General features: G+C 53.4%; 2 protein-coding genes across 9 annotated transcripts in view; one reads left to right on the top strand and one right to left on the bottom strand.

Moving 5' to 3' along the window:
* Positions 1–2963, top strand: part of Cog4 (component of oligomeric golgi complex 4) — a 37009-nt gene extending 34046 nt beyond the window's left edge. For 2 of the 3 annotated variants that reach the window (XM_004625793.2, XM_023709159.1), the window contains exons 16-19: positions 1607–1690; positions 1853–1954; positions 2145–2273; positions 2440–2963. In XM_004625793.2, coding sequence (XP_004625850.1) covers positions 1607–1690; positions 1853–1954; positions 2145–2273; positions 2440–2574 — 450 coding nt within the window. In that variant the 3' untranslated portion in view covers positions 2575–2963. Of the gene's footprint in view, positions 1–1606; positions 1691–1796; positions 1955–2144; positions 2274–2439 lie in introns of those variants that run through there. The other variant, XR_002819879.1, reaches the window with a different exon arrangement.
* Positions 2964–3407: 444 nt separating this feature from the next.
* The window catches only part of Fuk (fucokinase), an 18632-nt gene continuing 3631 nt past the window's right edge, over positions 3408–18408 (bottom strand). For 4 of the 6 annotated variants that reach the window (XM_023709154.1, XM_004626001.2, XM_023709155.1 and 1 more), the window contains 23 exons: positions 18089–18193; positions 17026–17177; positions 15865–15915; positions 14109–14234; positions 13752–13824; positions 13250–13347; positions 12839–12919; positions 12174–12293; positions 11827–11998; positions 11377–11489; positions 10801–10902; positions 10517–10687; positions 10233–10297; positions 9504–9874; positions 8620–8830; positions 8284–8450; positions 7974–8195; positions 7503–7646; positions 7243–7362; positions 5102–5289; positions 4923–5022; positions 4243–4466; positions 3408–4093 (listed from right to left, as the gene is read on the bottom strand). In XM_023709154.1, coding sequence (XP_023564922.1) covers positions 3980–4093; positions 4243–4466; positions 4923–5022; positions 5102–5289; positions 7243–7362; positions 7503–7646; positions 7974–8195; positions 8284–8450; positions 8620–8830; positions 9504–9874; positions 10233–10297; positions 10517–10687; positions 10801–10902; positions 11377–11489; positions 11827–11998; positions 12174–12293; positions 12839–12919; positions 13250–13347; positions 13752–13824; positions 14109–14234; positions 15865–15915; positions 17026–17177; positions 18089–18193 — 3290 coding nt within the window. In that variant the 3' untranslated portion in view covers positions 3408–3979. The remainder of the gene's footprint in view (positions 4094–4242; positions 4467–4922; positions 5023–5101; positions 5290–7242; positions 7363–7502; positions 7647–7973; positions 8196–8283; positions 8451–8619; positions 8831–9503; positions 9875–10232; positions 10298–10516; positions 10688–10800; positions 10903–11376; positions 11490–11826; positions 11999–12173; positions 12294–12838; positions 12920–13249; positions 13348–13751; positions 13825–14108; positions 14235–15864; positions 15916–17025; positions 17178–18088; positions 18194–18408) is intronic. The other 2 variants (XM_023709156.1, XM_023709158.1) reach the window with 2 other exon arrangements.

Genomic DNA, 18408 nt, shown 5'->3' with positions numbered 1-18408 from the left:
GCAGTCCAGACCTGATTCTGAGGAATAAATTCTCCATGCCAGTGCCATTCTGGAACCTAGTTTGACTGCTGCCACCATTGTGAAACATGAGGCTCTGCAGCTTCTTCCCCAAGGCAAAGTCCCTCACCCTTGCTGTTCTGAGACTGCAAAGGGTGGAGACCTGCTACCACCTGTGATGCCTTTAGGCCACATCTTTTCATTTTCTAGTTCCTTCCCATCAATGGAGATCTCTCAGCTCTTATCTTCACATTCCATCTTTGCCTGATACTGAGATTAAGCTTTATTGAAGCTTTCTTTCTGACCAAACTCAATATTTTAAACCATCCTGCTGGGCTCTTTGCTCTTGAGTCTCAACAAAAATCTGACTAAAAGCTGCCAACAATAGCCAGTCCACTGCCTCAATATTTGGCTGCTTTGAAATTTCTTTTGCCAGATCAATCCTTCACACTTAATCTCAGTATCAGGCAAAGTCTCTGAACACAAGCAAAATACAGACAAGCTTTTTGCCAGTTTATAACACAAATCATCTGGGATCCAACAACCAGTGCAGTCCTTCCCATCAGAAAACTCCCCAGCTTGGTCTTTTTTTTTTTTTTTTTTTTTCGCCGAATGCCTTCAAGGCATGACTGGCTGTATTGTGTTGTGGGGATCGAATCCAAGCAACCTGAGCCTGACTGTTTTTTTGAAGCAGCAACTTAAAGAACTGAGCTACGGGGCAGGGCCCCTCCAGCTTGGTCTTTATAGGCAGGATTTCTATCAACCTTCTGGTCTTCTGAGCTCTGACCTGAATCTCCCATAAAAACAGGGATGGCCTGCCCTTAGGTTAGTCCTTTAAGCGCCTGCTCATGCAAAGGCAGTCGGGAGCAAGATACCTTTGTACGATCCCCAGCTAGCCCTACCCTGAAGGCAGCCTGAGATGTCAAAAAAAAAAAAAAAAAACCAAAGCTGTTCTACCACTTATAGGGAACATCTCCAAACCTTTTTATCTCTTCCCATAAGCCATTCCCAAAAGCTTATAAATCACATGGTCAGGTTTAGCTACAGCAATGACCCCACTTATCTGGTATGCTGCCCCATGACTGCATGAGGCTTTGGGGAGACAACTAGAAACTATAACAATGCCACCATCCCCAACTTATTTAGGCTGGTTTTTGCCTCTTCTCTCATAGACTAGCCTTTGTCTCCCTACCTGAATAACTACTTCTGCACAGCATGAGCTATAGGAGGGAACAGTGAACCAGTTGTAACCAGTCTGGGAGCCACGGCTCCAGCTTGGGACAGTTTGCTGGCTGGAGGTGCAGTGATGGCAGCAGCAGGTTCTGCCAGCCTCAGGGTCAAACTGATTTAAAGTGGAGGTATCAGAGATGGGCATGCCTATAATCACAGCACTCAGGTTGAGGTAGAAAGATCACTTTTGAGGCCAGCCTGGACTATGGTAAGTTCAAGGCCAGACTAAACTACATAGCAAGACTGTTTCAAATTAGGGGCATCAAGCTACAGGGAAGCAAGACCTGTCCTCTTGTTTTCTCAGAAGGATAAAGGTGAAGGGGGTAGTGGTACTTCTGAGAAATAGGACCATGGTGACACTAGCCCTCCTTCACAATAGGAAGAATTCAATGACTATGAGGCCAATGACCCTTGGGTACAACAGTTCATCCTTAACCTGGAGCAGCAGATGTCAGAGTTCAAGGTGAGTGAGGGCTTTTGGAATTACCTGCCACACTGGAACCTGCAGTTTGTCCCTCCAGCCTTCTACTCTACGCCTTTCTGTACCCTATAACTCCCCACCTCTGAAGACTCCAAGGAGAAGCAGAGGTGCTGGGGGCTCCATGGATGTCACACCTCTCTGCAGGCCAGTCTGTCCCCAGTCATCTATGACAGCCTGACCAGCCTCCTGACCAGCCTTGTTGCTGTTGAATTAGAGAAAGTGGTACTGAAGTCCTCCTTCAACCGGGTAAGATTGGGGCTTCATCTCCCCAGAGGGAAATGTGACACCACCCCCTGCCACCTCTAGATCCTGTACATCTTCACCCAACCCTGTCATGGCTTCTGAGGTCCAGAGCACAGTGTAACCACAGTGCCCCAGCTGAGGGGCAGCTGTGGCCAGGCTTCCACAGAGAGACCAAGGCCTCTTTTTTTTATAGCTGGGCGGGCTGCAGTTTGACAAGGAGCTGAGGTCGCTGATTGCCTACCTTACTACGGTGACAACCTGGACCATCCGAGACAAGTTTGCCCGACTCTCCCAGATGGCCACAATCCTGAATCTTGAGCGGGTATGTAGGGCTCCCTCAGTTTAGCAACAGAAAGGTGACTAGGAAGAGCCAAAGACAAAATTTGGGTCCCTGCCCCTCCTTGGGCACATGCTTTGCCCTCAGTGGAGCCCAAAGCCTCCCCATAGGATAGTCCACCTTGTTGACTGCTCTTTGTTCCTGCCCACAGGTGACTGAGATCTTAGATTACTGGGGTGCAAACTCTGGCCCACTGACATGGCGCCTCACTCCTGCTGAAGTACGCCAGGTACTGGCTCTGCGCATAGACTTCCGGCATGAGGACATCAAGCGGCTGCGCCTGTAGGTGCTAGGGTGAGCCCATCCAGCACATCACACTTCAGCACCTGTTCCCTCAGTAGCCACAGCCAAGGAGCTGCATGGCTGTCCAGCTCCTGGCCATTCCACCACTGTCAGCAGGAAAGAGAATAGGACTCACTCCACATTCGCTCTCAGACCTAGCTGGTGTGCTTTGGGGACAGCCTTTGCCCACCAGGAAGATGGGGAAAAACCAAAGCAGGCAGTGTGAGTTAGGCCAGCCTTCTGCATGAGCCCGGCATTCTCTGACCTCAAGCTTTGGCAAACATGGTGCCCCTGCCAGCCCCTGCAGAGGACCTGGGTGCATGTGGAGACTAGGGAATTAGGTTTGACAGCAAGGACAGACTGATGTTTATGAATAAACATCAGAATAAAGACACTGCTAGAGGCCCGGGAGTTGGCTCAGTGGAATAAGTTCTTCCCTGGCAAGCGCAAGGACCTGAGTTCAAGCCCCGATTCTGCAAAAAAAAAAGAGGTGTCCGTGTAAAACCTGACTCCTGCCTGCCCTGAGTAGGAGTGAGAGGCATGCTGGGAGAATAAAGACACTGCTGGGAAAATGCCAGTGTGCTGGTTCCAGGGACGGTGGGCTGCGCCAGGGCAGGACAGGTCCACACTCGCACTGAAATGTAAAATGAGATGCTCAAGGCCTCATCATCCTCCCACACCTCCCAGCCTCAAGGCACTAATTCAGGCCTGGCCCCTCACTTCCCTCATGGCGCCACAGCACCACGAGCTGGTCATTCCAGGGGGAGTTGTCCACAGTGCCAGAAGTGGGAATTGCTTCTGGCAAAAACAAGAAAGCTTTCTGAGCACAACCTTGCAAAGCAAAATGAATTTATTCCAAGAATATCAGTCTTAAGAACCCCTTGCCCACAGGCACTGCTCACTTGGCACTATGTGGTTGCTGGCTGGGCTGGCAGGGACGTGGTGCAGGCCCACCCCTGTTCAGTGCCACAGCCCTGGCAACAGCCCTACCATCACCCCACTTCTCCAGGAGGGCAGTGGAGTCATGAACATAGACTCTGCAACCTTAAACCACAGGAAAAGCTTCAAAAGGCCTCTAGGGTCAGCCTTACCAAGAGACCCCAGGCATCTGCTATGACTGGTTGTCGTCCCTTCTCCTAAGATCCTAGTAGACAGAAAAGGCCAAGGCTCCATTGGGCCATGTGATTTGTAATGGCTACATTGGACACTGAGCTTTGGCCCTTAGTCCACATGTGACAGAGGTCAAGCCTCAGCCTTTGTCACTAGGAGGTAGTCCTCTCCCCAACACTGTCTACCTGGCCTAAGTCTTGCTCCCTATAGGGTAAATTCAAAGAGGCAGGTGGGGAGCCAAGCTGAGAACTCCCACGAGGGAAGGAAGGGCACAGTGGTGTAGCTGTGGTGTTGCCCATTCAGCAGGCCTGGCCCCATGGCACTGGACATGAGGTGGAGACCTTACTCAGCAGCTGTAGGCTCAGGCCCTGTGTGTCCACTTCCACCAGGTGAACACTATAGTTGCCAAGGCCCTGCAAAGAACAGAAGGTGGTCAGAGGCCTCTGGCCATCAGCCTTCGAGAGGCTGAGGGCAAAGCTGTAGGGGCTTGAAGATGCAGCCCCTGATGAGCTGGCAGGCCACATCTTCCCTACCACCTACCAACCCCAACATACTCCAGTACCTCGGTCTTGGCCAGCACAGCCTCCAGAACTTCCTTTTGCTGTGGTTCCTTAGTCAGCAGATAGAGAAAGCCCCCACCACCTGCGCCTGCCAGGCTCTGGCCGTGCACATGGGGGGCCAGCACATTCATCATCCGCCGCACAGCTAGGGGCTCACAGCCCGGGGCCATGAGCTTCTTCTGCTCCCAGTATGAAGTCAAGTACAGGCCCAGGAGAGGCAGGCTTCCTGTGGGCAGGGTAGAATGAAGTGTGCTCTCTGGGGCCCAGGCCCTCAATGCCCCTTTATGGTACAAAGGAAGTACAAGCGTCGGGTAACCCAGCATCAGTGCTGGCTGGACACAGAAATAGTAAAGCCCCTTGCACAGGGCTGCAGACTGAAGTCCAGGAACTAACCAACAATGGTACTCAGCAGAAAGAACCATGTAGGACACTAGTGGAGTGCTGTTCTGCTGAATTCCTGCCCCCACGCAGTGCCAAGCCTCTTCTGTTTTCTGGCAGGCAGGGCTGGAAAACCCTTCTCAGGAAGCAGGTTTGGCCCTGAGAGTCATCTTCCATCCATGTGAAACCCAAGATTAGACACAGGAGACTTGTCCCGAAAACCTAATAGATGTGCTGGCCCTTGCAAAGGCCACCGGCCTCTGAGGCCTGTGACAAGATGCCCTACTCTGCAGTAGCAGCTCACCTTGGCGGAAGGCTTCAGCACACTTCTCCACCTGCTGCACCAGGCTGTGGGCATTGTGCACCACGGCAGGAAGCCGAGCATACCAGCTCCTCAGAACATCCTGCACAGGAGCAAAGAGGTGCAGTGAGGGTCCCAGCCCAGCTGAGCCATCTGCCTCGCTCAACCTGAGCTGTGCTTACCTGCAGCAAATTCCGAGCCAGGCGGGTCTTGCCAGTGTACACCAAGAGCAGGTGCTCATTCAGCTTCTGGACAAAGCCTTCAGGCACTGTGATCTCTTCCACCTCCACCTTCAGTGGCAGCTGGGGCCGGGAGCGACCCACCTTGATACCAGGCATCAGGCCACCCACCTGGTCCTGCCAGCCACCTCCTGCAAGCCCAGGGCCCTATGTCTGTTGAAGCCTATCTAGCACAGCTCAGGCTCCTGGCCCTCTTCCCTTGGCTGGGACCAGTGACAGGTGAGCTGTGTGTCTCCCAGCGGAAACCAGCCACCCTCAGCAAGGGAAGGGGCTGCAGTCCAGAGCCAAGCTTGGAATTCACAAGGCTTGCCTTTCAGTACAGACCCCTACTGTGTAAATGGAACTGAGGCAGACCACACCCCAGGGCTGAACGCTAACCTCTATTCTCCTAGGGAAGTTGAGCCAGAGGAAAGGAGCCAGGGCTTCCCTGCAACCTAATGATCCACTGTACTGTCTTCTCAGAGTGTTTATATTAGAAAAAGGCTTTGCAGTACCTCTCATTTTTCTTTCATTTAACTTGAAAGAGCTATATACGTCATGCTTTAGTAATGAAAAGTATGATCTCTTCCCCCTACAGCTATATAAAAACAAACCTAGTTGAGGTAATCCTGTAATCTTAAAACACTTAGGAGGATGACATGGGAGGAGCACAAGCTCAAGGCTACCCTGGGCACCTTAGACAGTATCTCAAAAAAAAAACAAAGCTAGGGATAGGCTGGGGAGACAGCTCAGAAGTCTAAGTTCCAAGAGCTACTTCTGGGACAGGCTCTCAATGTGAGTGTGTGTGTGTGCATATGTGTGTGTATGATTCTGGGGACTGAACCCAGAGGACTCAACCACTGAGCTACACCTGCAGTCCTTTACTTTGAGATAGGATCTCAGTAAGTTGCCCAGGCAAGACTTGAACTTGTGATCCTCCTGCTTCTGCCTCCCCCAGTGCTGCAATGAGGGCATGGATCATTGTGCCTAGGCCCTCAGTTTTGTTTGGTTTTTTGTTTTTGTTTTTTTTTTTTTTGTTCCTCGAATGCCTTCAGGGCACTTTTGGCCAACCAGAGAGTTGTGAGGTTCGAACTCCAGCAACCTGAGGCTGACAGCTTTGTGGAAGCAGCCATTTAAAGGACTGAGCTAGGGCCAGGCCCCCAGGCCTCAGTATTTGAGGAAGGACTTGCAAGGATTTAAAAGTACAGAATGCAAATGGCAGGCTGCAGCTGAGACTTTAACAGCCAGAACACAGTGGTAGGACAGAACTGGAAATGTCGAACTCCTAGGCGTGCCTCTGTCCTGCAGAGCCTTTAGTACAGTCTGACAGGATACATTCCCTTGAGAGGTTGTTAATATCCATCTCCTTCTACCTGGTGACTGTTGGGGGCAAGGACCTTGTTCTCCCTCATTTTATCCTTGGGACTCAATAGTGGGTTCTCAATAAAGAAGTGTCAGTTGAGAAAAATAAGAACTTGAATTAAAACATCCTCCAAAAGAACCATGGAACCCTTTTGCTAATGACTATTACTAGGGGATGTGAGTCATGACTAGAGGAGGGGGCTGGGCTGTGAAGGGCTGGGAGCAGACACCATAATCGGGGCTCTGCATCTCCTGCGGCAGCTTCCTTTAGCAGCCTGCTGAGAGGAGGCCTGGGTGAACAGAACGCCCTAGGATCTGGAATCAGTCAAATCTCTGGCCACTCCACATTGTGAATGGGTTCCAAGGCACCATCATGGCCAGGAAAAAAGCCTGGCACCAGAACATCCTGTTAGATCATAGCCTGGGCTGGGCCCTTGCTGCCCCACCATATGGCAGGGAGCAATGACGGTACAGATGGTCACTGCCCAAGGGAGAGGCAGGTTGCCAGGAGGACAGGCTGAGGGTCCATCCTCTGTTCCAAACCCAGCTCTGGTGAATACCAGCCTGGGCAGAGCCCAAGCTAGCACTTGGGCTGGTTATGCTGGACACATTGTAATCCCAAAATTTTTAAGCAGCAGCAGCAGCCATACAACTACAGGAAAATCCTATGCCAACAGACAGGAGACCCCCAAGACACTTGGGAAGATACCAGAGACCTCCCTCTGCCCCAGGCCATCACACACCTGTGGTGAGCACCTGTTCCAGGTGTAGCACTGCATGGATCAAGGCCTCTGTGCCCACTGTCCGGCCTGCAGCCCGCTGCAAAGCAGCCAGAGCAGCACCAGCCAGGATGCTGCTAGTTCCTGCAGGGTGCAGAGAACAGATGAACTGCCTCCGCACAGCCCAGTTCCATCCTACTCTGCTGTGCACAGGCCAGGCAGGGGCATAGAGCTGAGGCTGGAGAGCTGTACACAGGTGGTCAACAGGGCCAGGACCCACTCACCAAGACCAGAGCCATGGGGCAGCTCAGACCAAGTGTGGAGCTCAAAGCCACCCCCAAAGGTCTGCATCAGCTGTTGGCACAGCGGGAGCTCAGAGTGGATGTGCACAATCCCTGCACAGATAAAGGCCGCCTTCAGCAGGGCCCCTGTAGAAGGATACAAAGCAAGGAATTTGGTCTCCTCAAACCCCAGTCCAACAGCCCACCTCCCTTGCTGCCTCCCAGCCGAGAATGGGGCACATCTGGTGGAACAAAAGCCTCAGCAGTATAAACCCCATCCTCAAGCTCCAAAACAGTTTGAGGTCATCTTTTCCCTGTGCCTGGATGTGCCGAGGCAGCTTTCAGGCTGCCCCAGCCCCTCTGGCTAGCACTCAGGCCATGCCCCAGTGGCTGGCATAGAGGCCTCTCCAGGTTCTGTCCACCCAGCTGGCTGCGTATGCCACCCTACCTACATTTGTCCTGGGGTGTCCTGACCTGGTGCATGGGGCTGGCAATAATCCTTCAGGTCATCCAGACTCCGGCACACTATCTTCACGGGCTTCTCATCCTGCTGAGACCCCACTGCCAACCACAGCTCGGGCTCCAGGATGCGGCGTGCCCTGGCTCCGATGGGCCGGCGGCCGTCCACTCTCACAGCCAGACCCAGCACTGCCCCACCAAGCTCGTAGGCAAGAGGTGGTGTGTCACTCCAGCCCCCTGTGGCAGTTTTGACAAGTTGCTCCCAGAGTCTCTCACCATGGCCCTGAGACAGTTGCCCTCATCCCAATTCCCACAAGGGACTCACCTGAGAAATCCACACGGGCTGGGCACTCAGCCACCACCCACTGCCCAGGTGCTGGCAGCTGTACTGGCTCCGTGGAGACAAAGTCCTGAGCTGTCATCACAGCCTGGCGGATCAGGATCTGCCCGGCTCCTTCATAGTGGCGAGCAGCTCGCACCAGCAGGGCTGGCCTGCCAGGAGGGAAGGGAGATAGCTGCATGGAAGCCCAAGCTGGGGAGAGAATACCTGGTTTGGAGGATCTGACTGCACTGGGTGACCTGAGGGTGTCCCACATTTCTCTCAGATTCTACAACCTGGAGCTACTTCTTCCAAGGGTCAGAGGCTTCTCAAAGCACCCACCTGCTCAGCCACTTGTCCCTCTCCTGGGCAAGTGCCTCTACGCCCCCCGCCAGGTCGCCACACTCCAGGTATGAAAAGGGCCGCACCCACTCAGGGTTAGCAGCTGGCCCACTCCGTAAGCCTCCCTGGTCCTCTGCCATGCAACCCAGTACGTCTGCCACACAGGCCAGAGCCCGAGCTGCCACACCAGGGTCTTTGGCACCTGCTGCAACTGAAGGACCAGAAGTTAGAGGTGCAGGTGAGGGGGCTGGCTTCCAACACCTTCAGGCCCCACAGCCTCCTCGGTAGACTTTCAGACCCCTAACCCCTCCCAGGCTTAGGCCCAGATGTGTTCCTGCCTGTGAATACACCCTACTTCCTACCCAGCAGGATTTTGTCATCCTGCCAGCCAAGCCCAGACGTGCCCCTTCACCCCAGTGCAGGGCACCCAGAGATATTAAGAACTCAGACATCAAACCAATTAGGTTCAAGTCTCAGTGTCTCCACAACTGGCCATATGGCTGGGGGAGAGAGACTTAATCAGGGATAACATTACTGCGCCAGTGCTCTGAGAGACCACAAGACAGGTGTGCTCGCCAAGCCTTTGGCCCTGAGCACCCGGCAGTGTGTGGGACCCCAGGGAGGACTGCCCACATCCCCCAGAGCTCTGGCAAGCTCAGTACCCATGTGCTGGATCCCCAGCACAGAACACAAGCTCTCCCAACACTGAGCACCCAGAAGCCTAGTTGCTGGCTGAGGGAGATGCAGCCTCCTAGAAGCCTAAAGTAAACTCAAGTGTCTCTCCATAGCTGTAGAGTTGCTTGGCTCTCTCCTGCCCTCCATGGAAGGCCCAGAGCAAAGGTGACAGTGGCCTGACCCCCAGCACTAATGCTTAGTACACTCACCCTGGTCCAGCATGGCTAGCAGTGGCCCAGGACAGTCCTCATGGACAGCAGCCCGGATCAAGGGGCGCAGGCTGAGGTTTTGCCGGGTCTCCAGCACATGCTGAGCCTTCCGCAGGGCCTGGCAGAAGAACAGGTCCCTGCGGGAGGCCAGTGTGGCAGCCCGGTCCAGGTGTGGCTGAAGCTGCTCCCAGGACAGGCGCCAGGAAGCTCGCCAGGCCCGCAGGGCCTTGCCTCCATCCTCCTGGGGGTCCAGCACCCACAGCATGTCCTGGGGCCCTGGGGTGCTCAAGGGGTGCAGCACAGGAAAGAGGCGGGCACTGAGAAGGTGATGCTCAGAGGGATATGTGTCTGGGTCCCACAAGTCCCAGGCTCTGAGATGGGAGAGGTGCATTATGAGAAGGCAGCTGTGGCTCATGCCTCCTCCCAGAGCCCTGACCTGCCTGTCCAGCGCTAACTCCTCCGGGGGACAGCACACAATTCCAGGAGAGGCCACAGTGCCTTGCCACCTTCCCCAGGCTACCGAACAGAAGTCCCCAGGTCTGAGCACACAGAGGCATTTGGAATTGTCCAGAGGGGAAGTACTAGAGAGGATGCAGCTGCCCCAAACTTCCCTGGTTCAGTGGGATGATGTGGGGTCAGGGCTACTCCCACACAGGAGAAGGGACAAACCAAGAAGCTGCCACCCTGCCTGCCCAGGCCCACAGAAGCCCTCCAGGGTGCCCACCTTACCGGATGCCTGTCTTCTTGAAGAATTCACTCCAAGGCATGTTGAGATATGTGCCTGCCCCTTGTCTCTAGGGATCAAAGGGAAGCAGTTAGGGGTATGGGGGCCTTAAAGGGAAGGCATCAGGGACACTAGGTCAGAGGCCTGAGAACTGCTCAGATGGGGACTAAGATTGCTCTGAAACCATCTCAGTGCTCCTTCCCAGATGCCTGGAATTTGGACAGGATCCAGGATTCTGATCCTCCATAACTGGTGGGGGGCGGGGGTGGTACATAAGGCAGGCACCTACTTCCCAGCTGTCCAGACGGCCAAAGAGAGTGAAGACACGGCCCGAGGAGCCAGGCAGACACACGTAGTGTCCCTGCAGGACAAGGTCGTGCAGCTCTAGGCCACGCAGTGCCTCGGCCTGAGCTGTGCCTAGGTTACTCACAAAGCAGCCTGCGCCAATGTGGACAGGGCCCTGTAAGGAAGAGGACAGACACCCTGGGTGGGTAGCACGTGAGCGCCCCCAACAAACACAGGAGCCCGGCCCCTTCAGCATCCCTCCCCTCTGCCCAGGCTGTCAGGCCTCACCCGCAGGTGGCAGTGCTGCAGGACACTCCCTGGCCCCAGGTGGACAGGGCCCTCCAGCAGGCAGCTGACCACAGAGCTCCCATTCTCCAGAAGCTGGGGCTCCTGTGAAGCCGAGGAAGATCTTGAGGGCTGAAGATGGAGGCTGCCCAACTCCTCCTACAGCTGAGCACCTGGATGTGGGGCAGTAAAGCCTACTGCTTTCCTGAGCCTGCTTGGCAAGCATGAGATCCTGAGTTCAATTTCCAGTGTCAAAAATAAAATAAAAATAAATGGAAAGTCAGGCACAGTGGTGCATGCCTATAACCCCAGCCCTTGAAAGGCTGAGGCAGGAAGACTGCTTTGAGTTAGGGGTGAGCCTGGGCTACAAAGTAAGTTGAAGGCCAGCCTGAACTGCATAGTGAGACTCTCTCAAAAAGACAGACAAAAAAAAAAGACAGACAGACAGACAGACAGATAAATAGAGGTAACATCTCGGCTCATAGGTACTGTGTTCCCAGCATGGGCTATTCCCTTCCCTGGATCCCAAAGCCCACCTGACTCAGGCTCCCAGCAGCTACCTGAGAAGACAGGTCTCACCTCCACCTGGGAGTGGACGATCTGCACCCTGGCATCCCCAGGCAGGGTGAAGTTGCACAGGAACTCACTGGCTGAGGAGGTCATGTAGCTGTAGCGGCCGTCAGGGACATAGGCTGCAAAGACACAAGTACCGACCCAAACCCCATGCCCGCTGCAGCTCTGGTGCCAGGTTGGACCTCCTGCCAGCAGACACACCCTCCTCAGTCACTAGGAAGGAAGGCATGGGGATAGCCTGCTGGACTACCGGGGAGGCTGAAGTCCAGAGGTTCCACAATCTGGCCAAGGGGACAGACTAGGACAGGAACCCCAAAAAGAGACAGAAAGAGAGACAGCTCAGTGATACGGTCATTACCCAGTCCATGAGCAGCTGCCTAGACTAACACGCAACATTCTCAGGGTCCTCATGCCCACGGTCTCCCCAACCCAGGGGGACAAGAAAGTAGTACACACCCATGGTGAGGGGCTGATCACGAAGCTCTCTCCACAGCTGGGCCCGGGCACCCTGCAGATAATCTGCTACATCCATGTCACCTTGCCCCATCTCTGGAGGCCGCCCAGCCAGGAAGTTCTCTCTGCTCACATTCCGAGCCATGCAGAGCAGGATGTCGAAAAACAGAGACAGCTAGGGTGAGGGTAAGGAGCACAGCTATTGTTGGAGCTCAGGGTGGACTACGACACCCTGAGCCTGAGCTGGGACAAACCCATCTGCAGAGATGTAGACTCAGAGAAGAGCTGGCCTGAGGTCACACAGCACCTCACCTCCACCCAGAAGCCCTTGGTTGCCCCATTCCTGGTACCTGGACAGGCCGGGCTCCAGAGTCCAGGCCCATGTAGGTGCAGGCATCCAGGGGTGGACTCACATGGGTGGCCAGGAGGTGCTCAGCAGTCTCCACAGAGAAGAAGACAACCCCAGAGACCTGGAAGGAACTCCCCAAGCATCAGGTGGGAACCTGGGGGCCAGGCCTGGCATAACCAGGGAGGGCACACGCAGACAGACCACACAAGTGCCGGCGCCATGCCAACCAGGGACCATGGTCTTCCGAGGCCCCCAGCACCTGGACCTCGGGCTTACTTGAGGCAGCTCCCACCCAGAGAACTCCTGGGACCACCCTCAATTCTCATGCCTCCTCTAAAACCCAGCTTTCCACCTTCTCCTGGCTCATTCCCAGACATTTCTTCCAAGTCCTTCATTCTTGAAGCATGAGTCTGGGTCTCTGCCTCCTTCCAACCATACTCCCTGACTCAAAGCTTTCTAATTCAGAACAAGACCCAGAAGTCCAAGCCTACTCTTCCTCAGACTCTGGCTCCATCTGTCCCCCTCAATGCCAATTCCAGAAATTTCAGATTCTGGGTCTAGCCTGCCCCTCTTCTTCTAAAAGAAGTAAAGCTGTTCCTGAGGAAGGAATGTAAACTCTTCCTCCTCTATCCCAAGATGTCCCCAACCCAGCCCCCGCAGCCATACCAGTGGCACCTGCCCATCAGGTCCGACACACCGCTGTATCTCTGCCTCAGTGCCCTGGTAGTAAATGTCCAAAACAAAGCCCTGTGTCAGAAGAAGAACAGAGTTAAGAAAGGGGGCAAGAGAGGACCCAAGAAGGTGGCATAGCCACAGGTGTCGCCAAGTGAAGAGCTAGGAAGCAAGTCTGGTAGGTACCAGTGTACACGTGGTGACACCAGCACCTGTGACTTCTACCCACAGAAGGCTGAGGGATGGCCTTCATCACAGCCTCCGAGCTCAAGCACAGAGTGCAGCATGTGGTCGGCATGAAATGCATTTTTGTGAACAAAGTAAGGAAGCGCCACAGTTTGTTGCCAGGCTCCAGCCATGCTGGAAGATCCAGCAGGGCCTGGAAGGCTGCCCCAGAGGCAGTACCTGGGAATCTGTGAGGTAGATCCCATGATTCAGAGCGTAGGCCGGGGTCCCAGGAAAGGCGATCACTCTGGCTCCCTGGAAGCCATCCCAGGTGATCCCTGTGAGAGGTGTCATAATCAAGGGGCTCCCACGGTTTCTGACACAAGGGAGGGAGTTCCCCAGGCAGGAGGAAGCAGGAGCCCAGGACTGGAGCATGCTGGCACCTCTACAGGGGAAATATGGCTGCCAAAGCCCAAAGGGACATTCCTCTGGAAGAATGACAACCCCTCCTCCCCCAAAGTTCTTCCACAAAGCTCTGCAGGGCAAAAGGAGCAGGACTGTTATATCCATTCCACAGATAGGCAAACAGAATCTTTTAGAAGACAGGGGAAATCCTATCTCTTGGTCTGGTTTTTATTCTCCACAACATAGGCCTCCCTTCTGACAGGGCAGTGGGGCAGGCCCAGAGACACAGAGCCAGTCCCAGCTGTGGCAAGGGAAGGTAGACCTGTTGCAGGCTCACCAGGGTTTGCAGGAACAGACAGCAGCATGTCGGTGCTGCACACCCACACACCTGGTGGGGAGCCTGGGCCCAGCTGCAGGAGATGGCGAGACAGAGAAAGGAGAATGCAATTGGTGGCCTGCCCTGTAGGATGCAGAGCCACCTCATCCACTGCTGAAGTGCCAGGGGTCCTTCCATGCTGATACACCCCCCACCCCACCTGGCACCATGCCTCCCGGTCAAGGTGGCCAAGACTCACTTCTTAAGGCTCTGAATGTGCAGAAACCCTGAAGCCTATTCTTCCTCATGTGCCCTGTCTGAACCTGCACAGATGCTGAGTGGCTGGAACAAGACACCCTGGGCCACCACCCAGCTTACCCGGTGGGTCATCACATCCAGCAAGCAGTCCAGATTGCAGACCAAAGCCTCCACGGGGGCCTGAGGGTTCTCCACAGGGAGGCAGGTGAAGGCCCGGCCACAGTCATCAAAGGGGAAGTCTCGGCCCTGAGTGGGGGCAGGGAGTGGTGAGGAGGCCTTGGGGACACAGAAACTGGGACACCTCATCAGCAGGCATGGGACAGAGGATATATAAAAAATATCACCTGGTTATCTTCCCTTACAATTTTCTAAATTAACATGATCACTGTGAAAATTAGAAAGTGTAAATATGCCAAAAGAGAAACTATCCCTCAGGGACACTAATTACCACCCTCATTTTGAAGTACTATAGCCTATTTTTTTTTTTAACTAGAGATTGAACCCAAGGTCCTGTGCTTGCTCTGCCAGTGAGTTATACTCCCACCTCTTTCAAAAAATTTTTTTTCTTTTTTCCAGTACTGGGGATTGAACTCAGGACCCTGCGCTTGCCAGGCAAGCACTTATTCTACTGAGCCATCTCCCGGCCCCTAAAAAAGTTTTTTTATATGGAAACACAGTCGTGCTACATTGTCCAGGCTGATCCCCGGTGCCACAAAATAGACAGACAAATAAATAAATAAAAGTTGTCCAGGCTGGCCTTGAATTTGTAAACCTCTTGCCTCAGTCTCCACAGTAGCTGGGATCACAGGTATGCACCACCGTGATTAGCCTTTTATATATACTTCCTTTAATTTTTTTTTCTTTAACAAAGAGAAGACTGGGACCAGGGAGATGGCTCAGTGGAATAAGCACTTCCCTGGTAAGCGCAAGGGCCTGAGTTCAATCCCTGGTTCCACAAAAAAAAATAATAACAACAAAGACAAAAAACAAACAAACAGAAAAAAGGTAAGACCATTCGGAAACAGCAAGGATGAGAGAATTTACACGTAGGCAGCTACGCATGAGCACTAGTAGAACTGGGGAAGTGAGGCTGGCAAGTGTGTCAATGTCATTATCTTGGCTGGGAATATTAAATCATAATTCTGCAAAATATTACCTCTGGGGATATCTGGGCAACACCTACAAAGAGTTTTCTCTGAATTATTTCCTACATGTGGATCTACAATTATCTCAATCAAAATTCAATTAAACAGAGATCATTCCACACAAATATCTATCATCTGGCTTTTTTTTTTTTTTTTTGGCGGAACTGGGAATTAAACTCAGACCCTTGCGCTTACCAGGCAAGTGTTTATTCTACTGAGCCATCTCCCCAGCCCCAAAAGGCTTTTCTTTTCTTTTTTCTTTTTCTTTTTTTTTTCTTTTTCTTATTTTTTTTTCATCTGGCTATTTTTACTTAACAATAAAAATACATTTTGCTGAGCGCTCAGAGTGCACCAGGACCTGCTGTGAGCACTTAGGAGCATCGGCACGTCTGTATCCATATCCCCACGAAGGAGGAACTGCTGGCATCCTCAGTTTAGAGATGAGGAAACTGAGGCCTATAAGGAGTCCAGTAAGGTCACAGAGCTGATGTGTCTCCTCTCACGTCAATGCACAGAGGCGGATGGGCCTTTCAACCTCTTTAAAATTTCCCCAGAAGGACGTTTTGTGTATACTTAGCCAGTTCCCAATTTTGGGAAATTTAGATAGATTCTGATTCTTGTGGATTTCCAGGATGAACACTGCGCACACACAATGGCAGAACACACTGAGGTCCCACCCAACCCTGGGGGGACCAACCATCCGTACAGCACAAGCCCCAAATTCCACTCACCATGTGCAGGATGAGGATCCGGGCCGAGTGCAAGACGTCAGACGTGACCACCTGTTGGGTGGGACAGCCCTATTGGCAGAGGCCTTGGGCAGATGGCACCTGAAGGGCGGCACCCTCTTGTCTAGGGAAGGATTTACTCAACCAAAGCCCACTCGGGTACAGAAATGGCAAAAGGCAAAGTCAAGACCAATGGCCACAGGCAGGCTGGGGGAAGCCCTGGCCCCTCCTAGATACCGGAGCCAAGCAGTCCTCCACCTGGGCCACCTCCCTACCCTCTGCTTGGGAGGCAGGCTGCAGAGTGACCCAGCGGTAACAGCTCTAGGGCAGCCACAGTTTCCATCCCTTCCCACCACCTCTACTGCCAAAGTGCACCAGGGCCTGTGCCACCAGGGGGCGCTGTGGCCAGGCGGCTGAGTGAAGGGCCAAGCGTGTGGAACACGGCTTGTGGGAACAGGGACACACGTCCTGGCCCAGGGCAGCTGCATCTCAGCCCCAGCACACAGAGGCCGGGTGAGAAAGAGTCCAGGGGAGCGAGATTTAGAACTTCACGGACGAGGCGGAAAGCCTCACAGTGAGAGCTGATCCAGCTGCCTGCCTGGCTTTTTTCTTCCATACAATTAACGCACATTGGTTATACAGATAAATGGATTTCATTTCGGTCATTTTGGCAGATTTCACATTTTGGGGGAATTTCAGTATTACACTCCCTACCCCATCCTACCCCAGCCCGCTGGGGATACAGCTCAGTGGCACAGTGCCTACCTGGCAAGCACAAGGTCCTACACTCCCTTTATTTGCCCCCACTTATTCCCTTCCTCTTGCCTCCATTCTACTTTCTTGTCTTTTTTTTTTTTTTTTTTAGACAGAGTCTCACTCTGTGACTCAGGCTGGCCTTGCACGTCTTACATGTAGCCTGGGCTGGCCTTGCAGCGATCCTCTTGCCTCAGTCTCCTAAGTGCTGGGATCACAGACCGTATTGGCCCTGCCTCCAGCCCTCATCTGGAGGGCAGCCATGAGTAACCCTAACTCAGAGATGCAAAACACAAGCCAAGTGCTGACCTGGCCCAGGGCACTGGAGCCAGAAGGGCTGGGGATCTCCGAAACCCACTGTATGGTTCTAATGGGGACAGGAATCGAAGAGAGCCAGCCCCAGGCACACACCGTGAAGCCTGCGCGAGCACTTAGGTGTTCAGCTGCCACCAGCAGCGCATTGAGGGTGGCTCCTCCGCTGCCCACGCGCACCTCGGGGTCCTCCACAGCCAGTAAGAGTGTCCCAGCCGGAATCTGCTCCCGCTTCTGCCGCACCTTGAGCTCTGGGAACAGAATGTACGCTGGGACTCACACCTGGCCCGGCTCCCCTGCTCCACAGCACCTAGACCAGACTGGGAGCACGCATTATCTGATTTCTTTTCTGCTGGACTTACACCCACTATGTAACCCAGGACAGCTTTGAAATCACAGCAACCCTCCTGCCTCAGCCTCCCACGTGCTGGGATCACAGGTGTGCATCACCACAACTGACTCATTGTTTGGTTTCTTTGATTCAGTAACATACCACAAAGCACCTTAGTAGTTCTTGACTCCATTATGTGAACTAAGTACTATTACTCCCATCTTACAAATGAGAAAAATGCGGCCTAACAAGGTGACGGCCTAACAAGGTGACATGACATGAGGTCCTGTTACGGTTTGTGTCTAGGTGTCCTTCCAAAGCTTCCTGCAGTCATGGGGCAGCTTTGGGAGTCTGTGATTGCCTCTGGATCTAAGGCTGGGATTGCAGGAGTGAGTGCTACACCCCGGCCCTGGGCAGGGTTATCTGCATTACAATGTAAGGGAGGGAGAGAGGCTGGCTAGAAACCCCAGCTGTTGTCCCCACCCCTTGCGCTTGGCCACTGCCATGAACGCTGCTCTGTGCCATGTGCCTTGGAGCCAGCTGAGTATGGGCTGAAATCTCCAGTAACTGTGAGCTAAATAAGCCTTTCCTTCCTTCATTTGGGGTGTTGGGTATTTTGTCCCAGCAAGAGGAGGCACCTACATTTCAAGTATGATATGCCAGGCTTCCAGGGCTATAAGGCCCAGCCGCAGATGGGGCCAGGAAGTTCCAGGTTAAGGGCAAAGCAAGGGACCGGGGAGATGGCTCAGTGGAATAAGCACTTCCCTGGCAAGCGCAAGGGCCTAAATTCAATCCCTGGTTTGGGGGGTGGGGGAGGGCAAAGCAACCCACCTCTCTGAAAGACCTGGACGCTGTCCTTGTACTGGCATGTCAGGATGATGACTGTCCAATTGACCCCCTCTGAAGGCCCCATTCTGCCCCGAAGGGTGGGGCTTCCTAAGGAAGTAATATTTGGATGTATTTTTTAAAATTATCATGTTTCTGATAGTTTCATAAATTCTAATACAAATATAGATTCCTGTAGCTGTCACTACCTTCACCAAAAAAATCTCCCTCACAGCCAGGTGTAGGAGCTCACAGCTATAATCCCAGTGCGATGGTTCAAAAGCTTGGATACAGCCTGAGTCATATACTGACTTTGTGAGAATATA

The sequence above is a fragment of the Octodon degus genome, unplaced genomic scaffold, assembly GCF_000260255.1.
Source record: "Octodon degus isolate 3935 unplaced genomic scaffold, OctDeg1.0 scaffold00011, whole genome shotgun sequence".
Classification (NCBI taxonomy): Eukaryota; Metazoa; Chordata; class Mammalia; order Rodentia; family Octodontidae; genus Octodon; species Octodon degus.
Note: the sequence above shows the minus strand (reverse complement) of the source record. Positions and strands in the feature narration are given on the sequence as shown.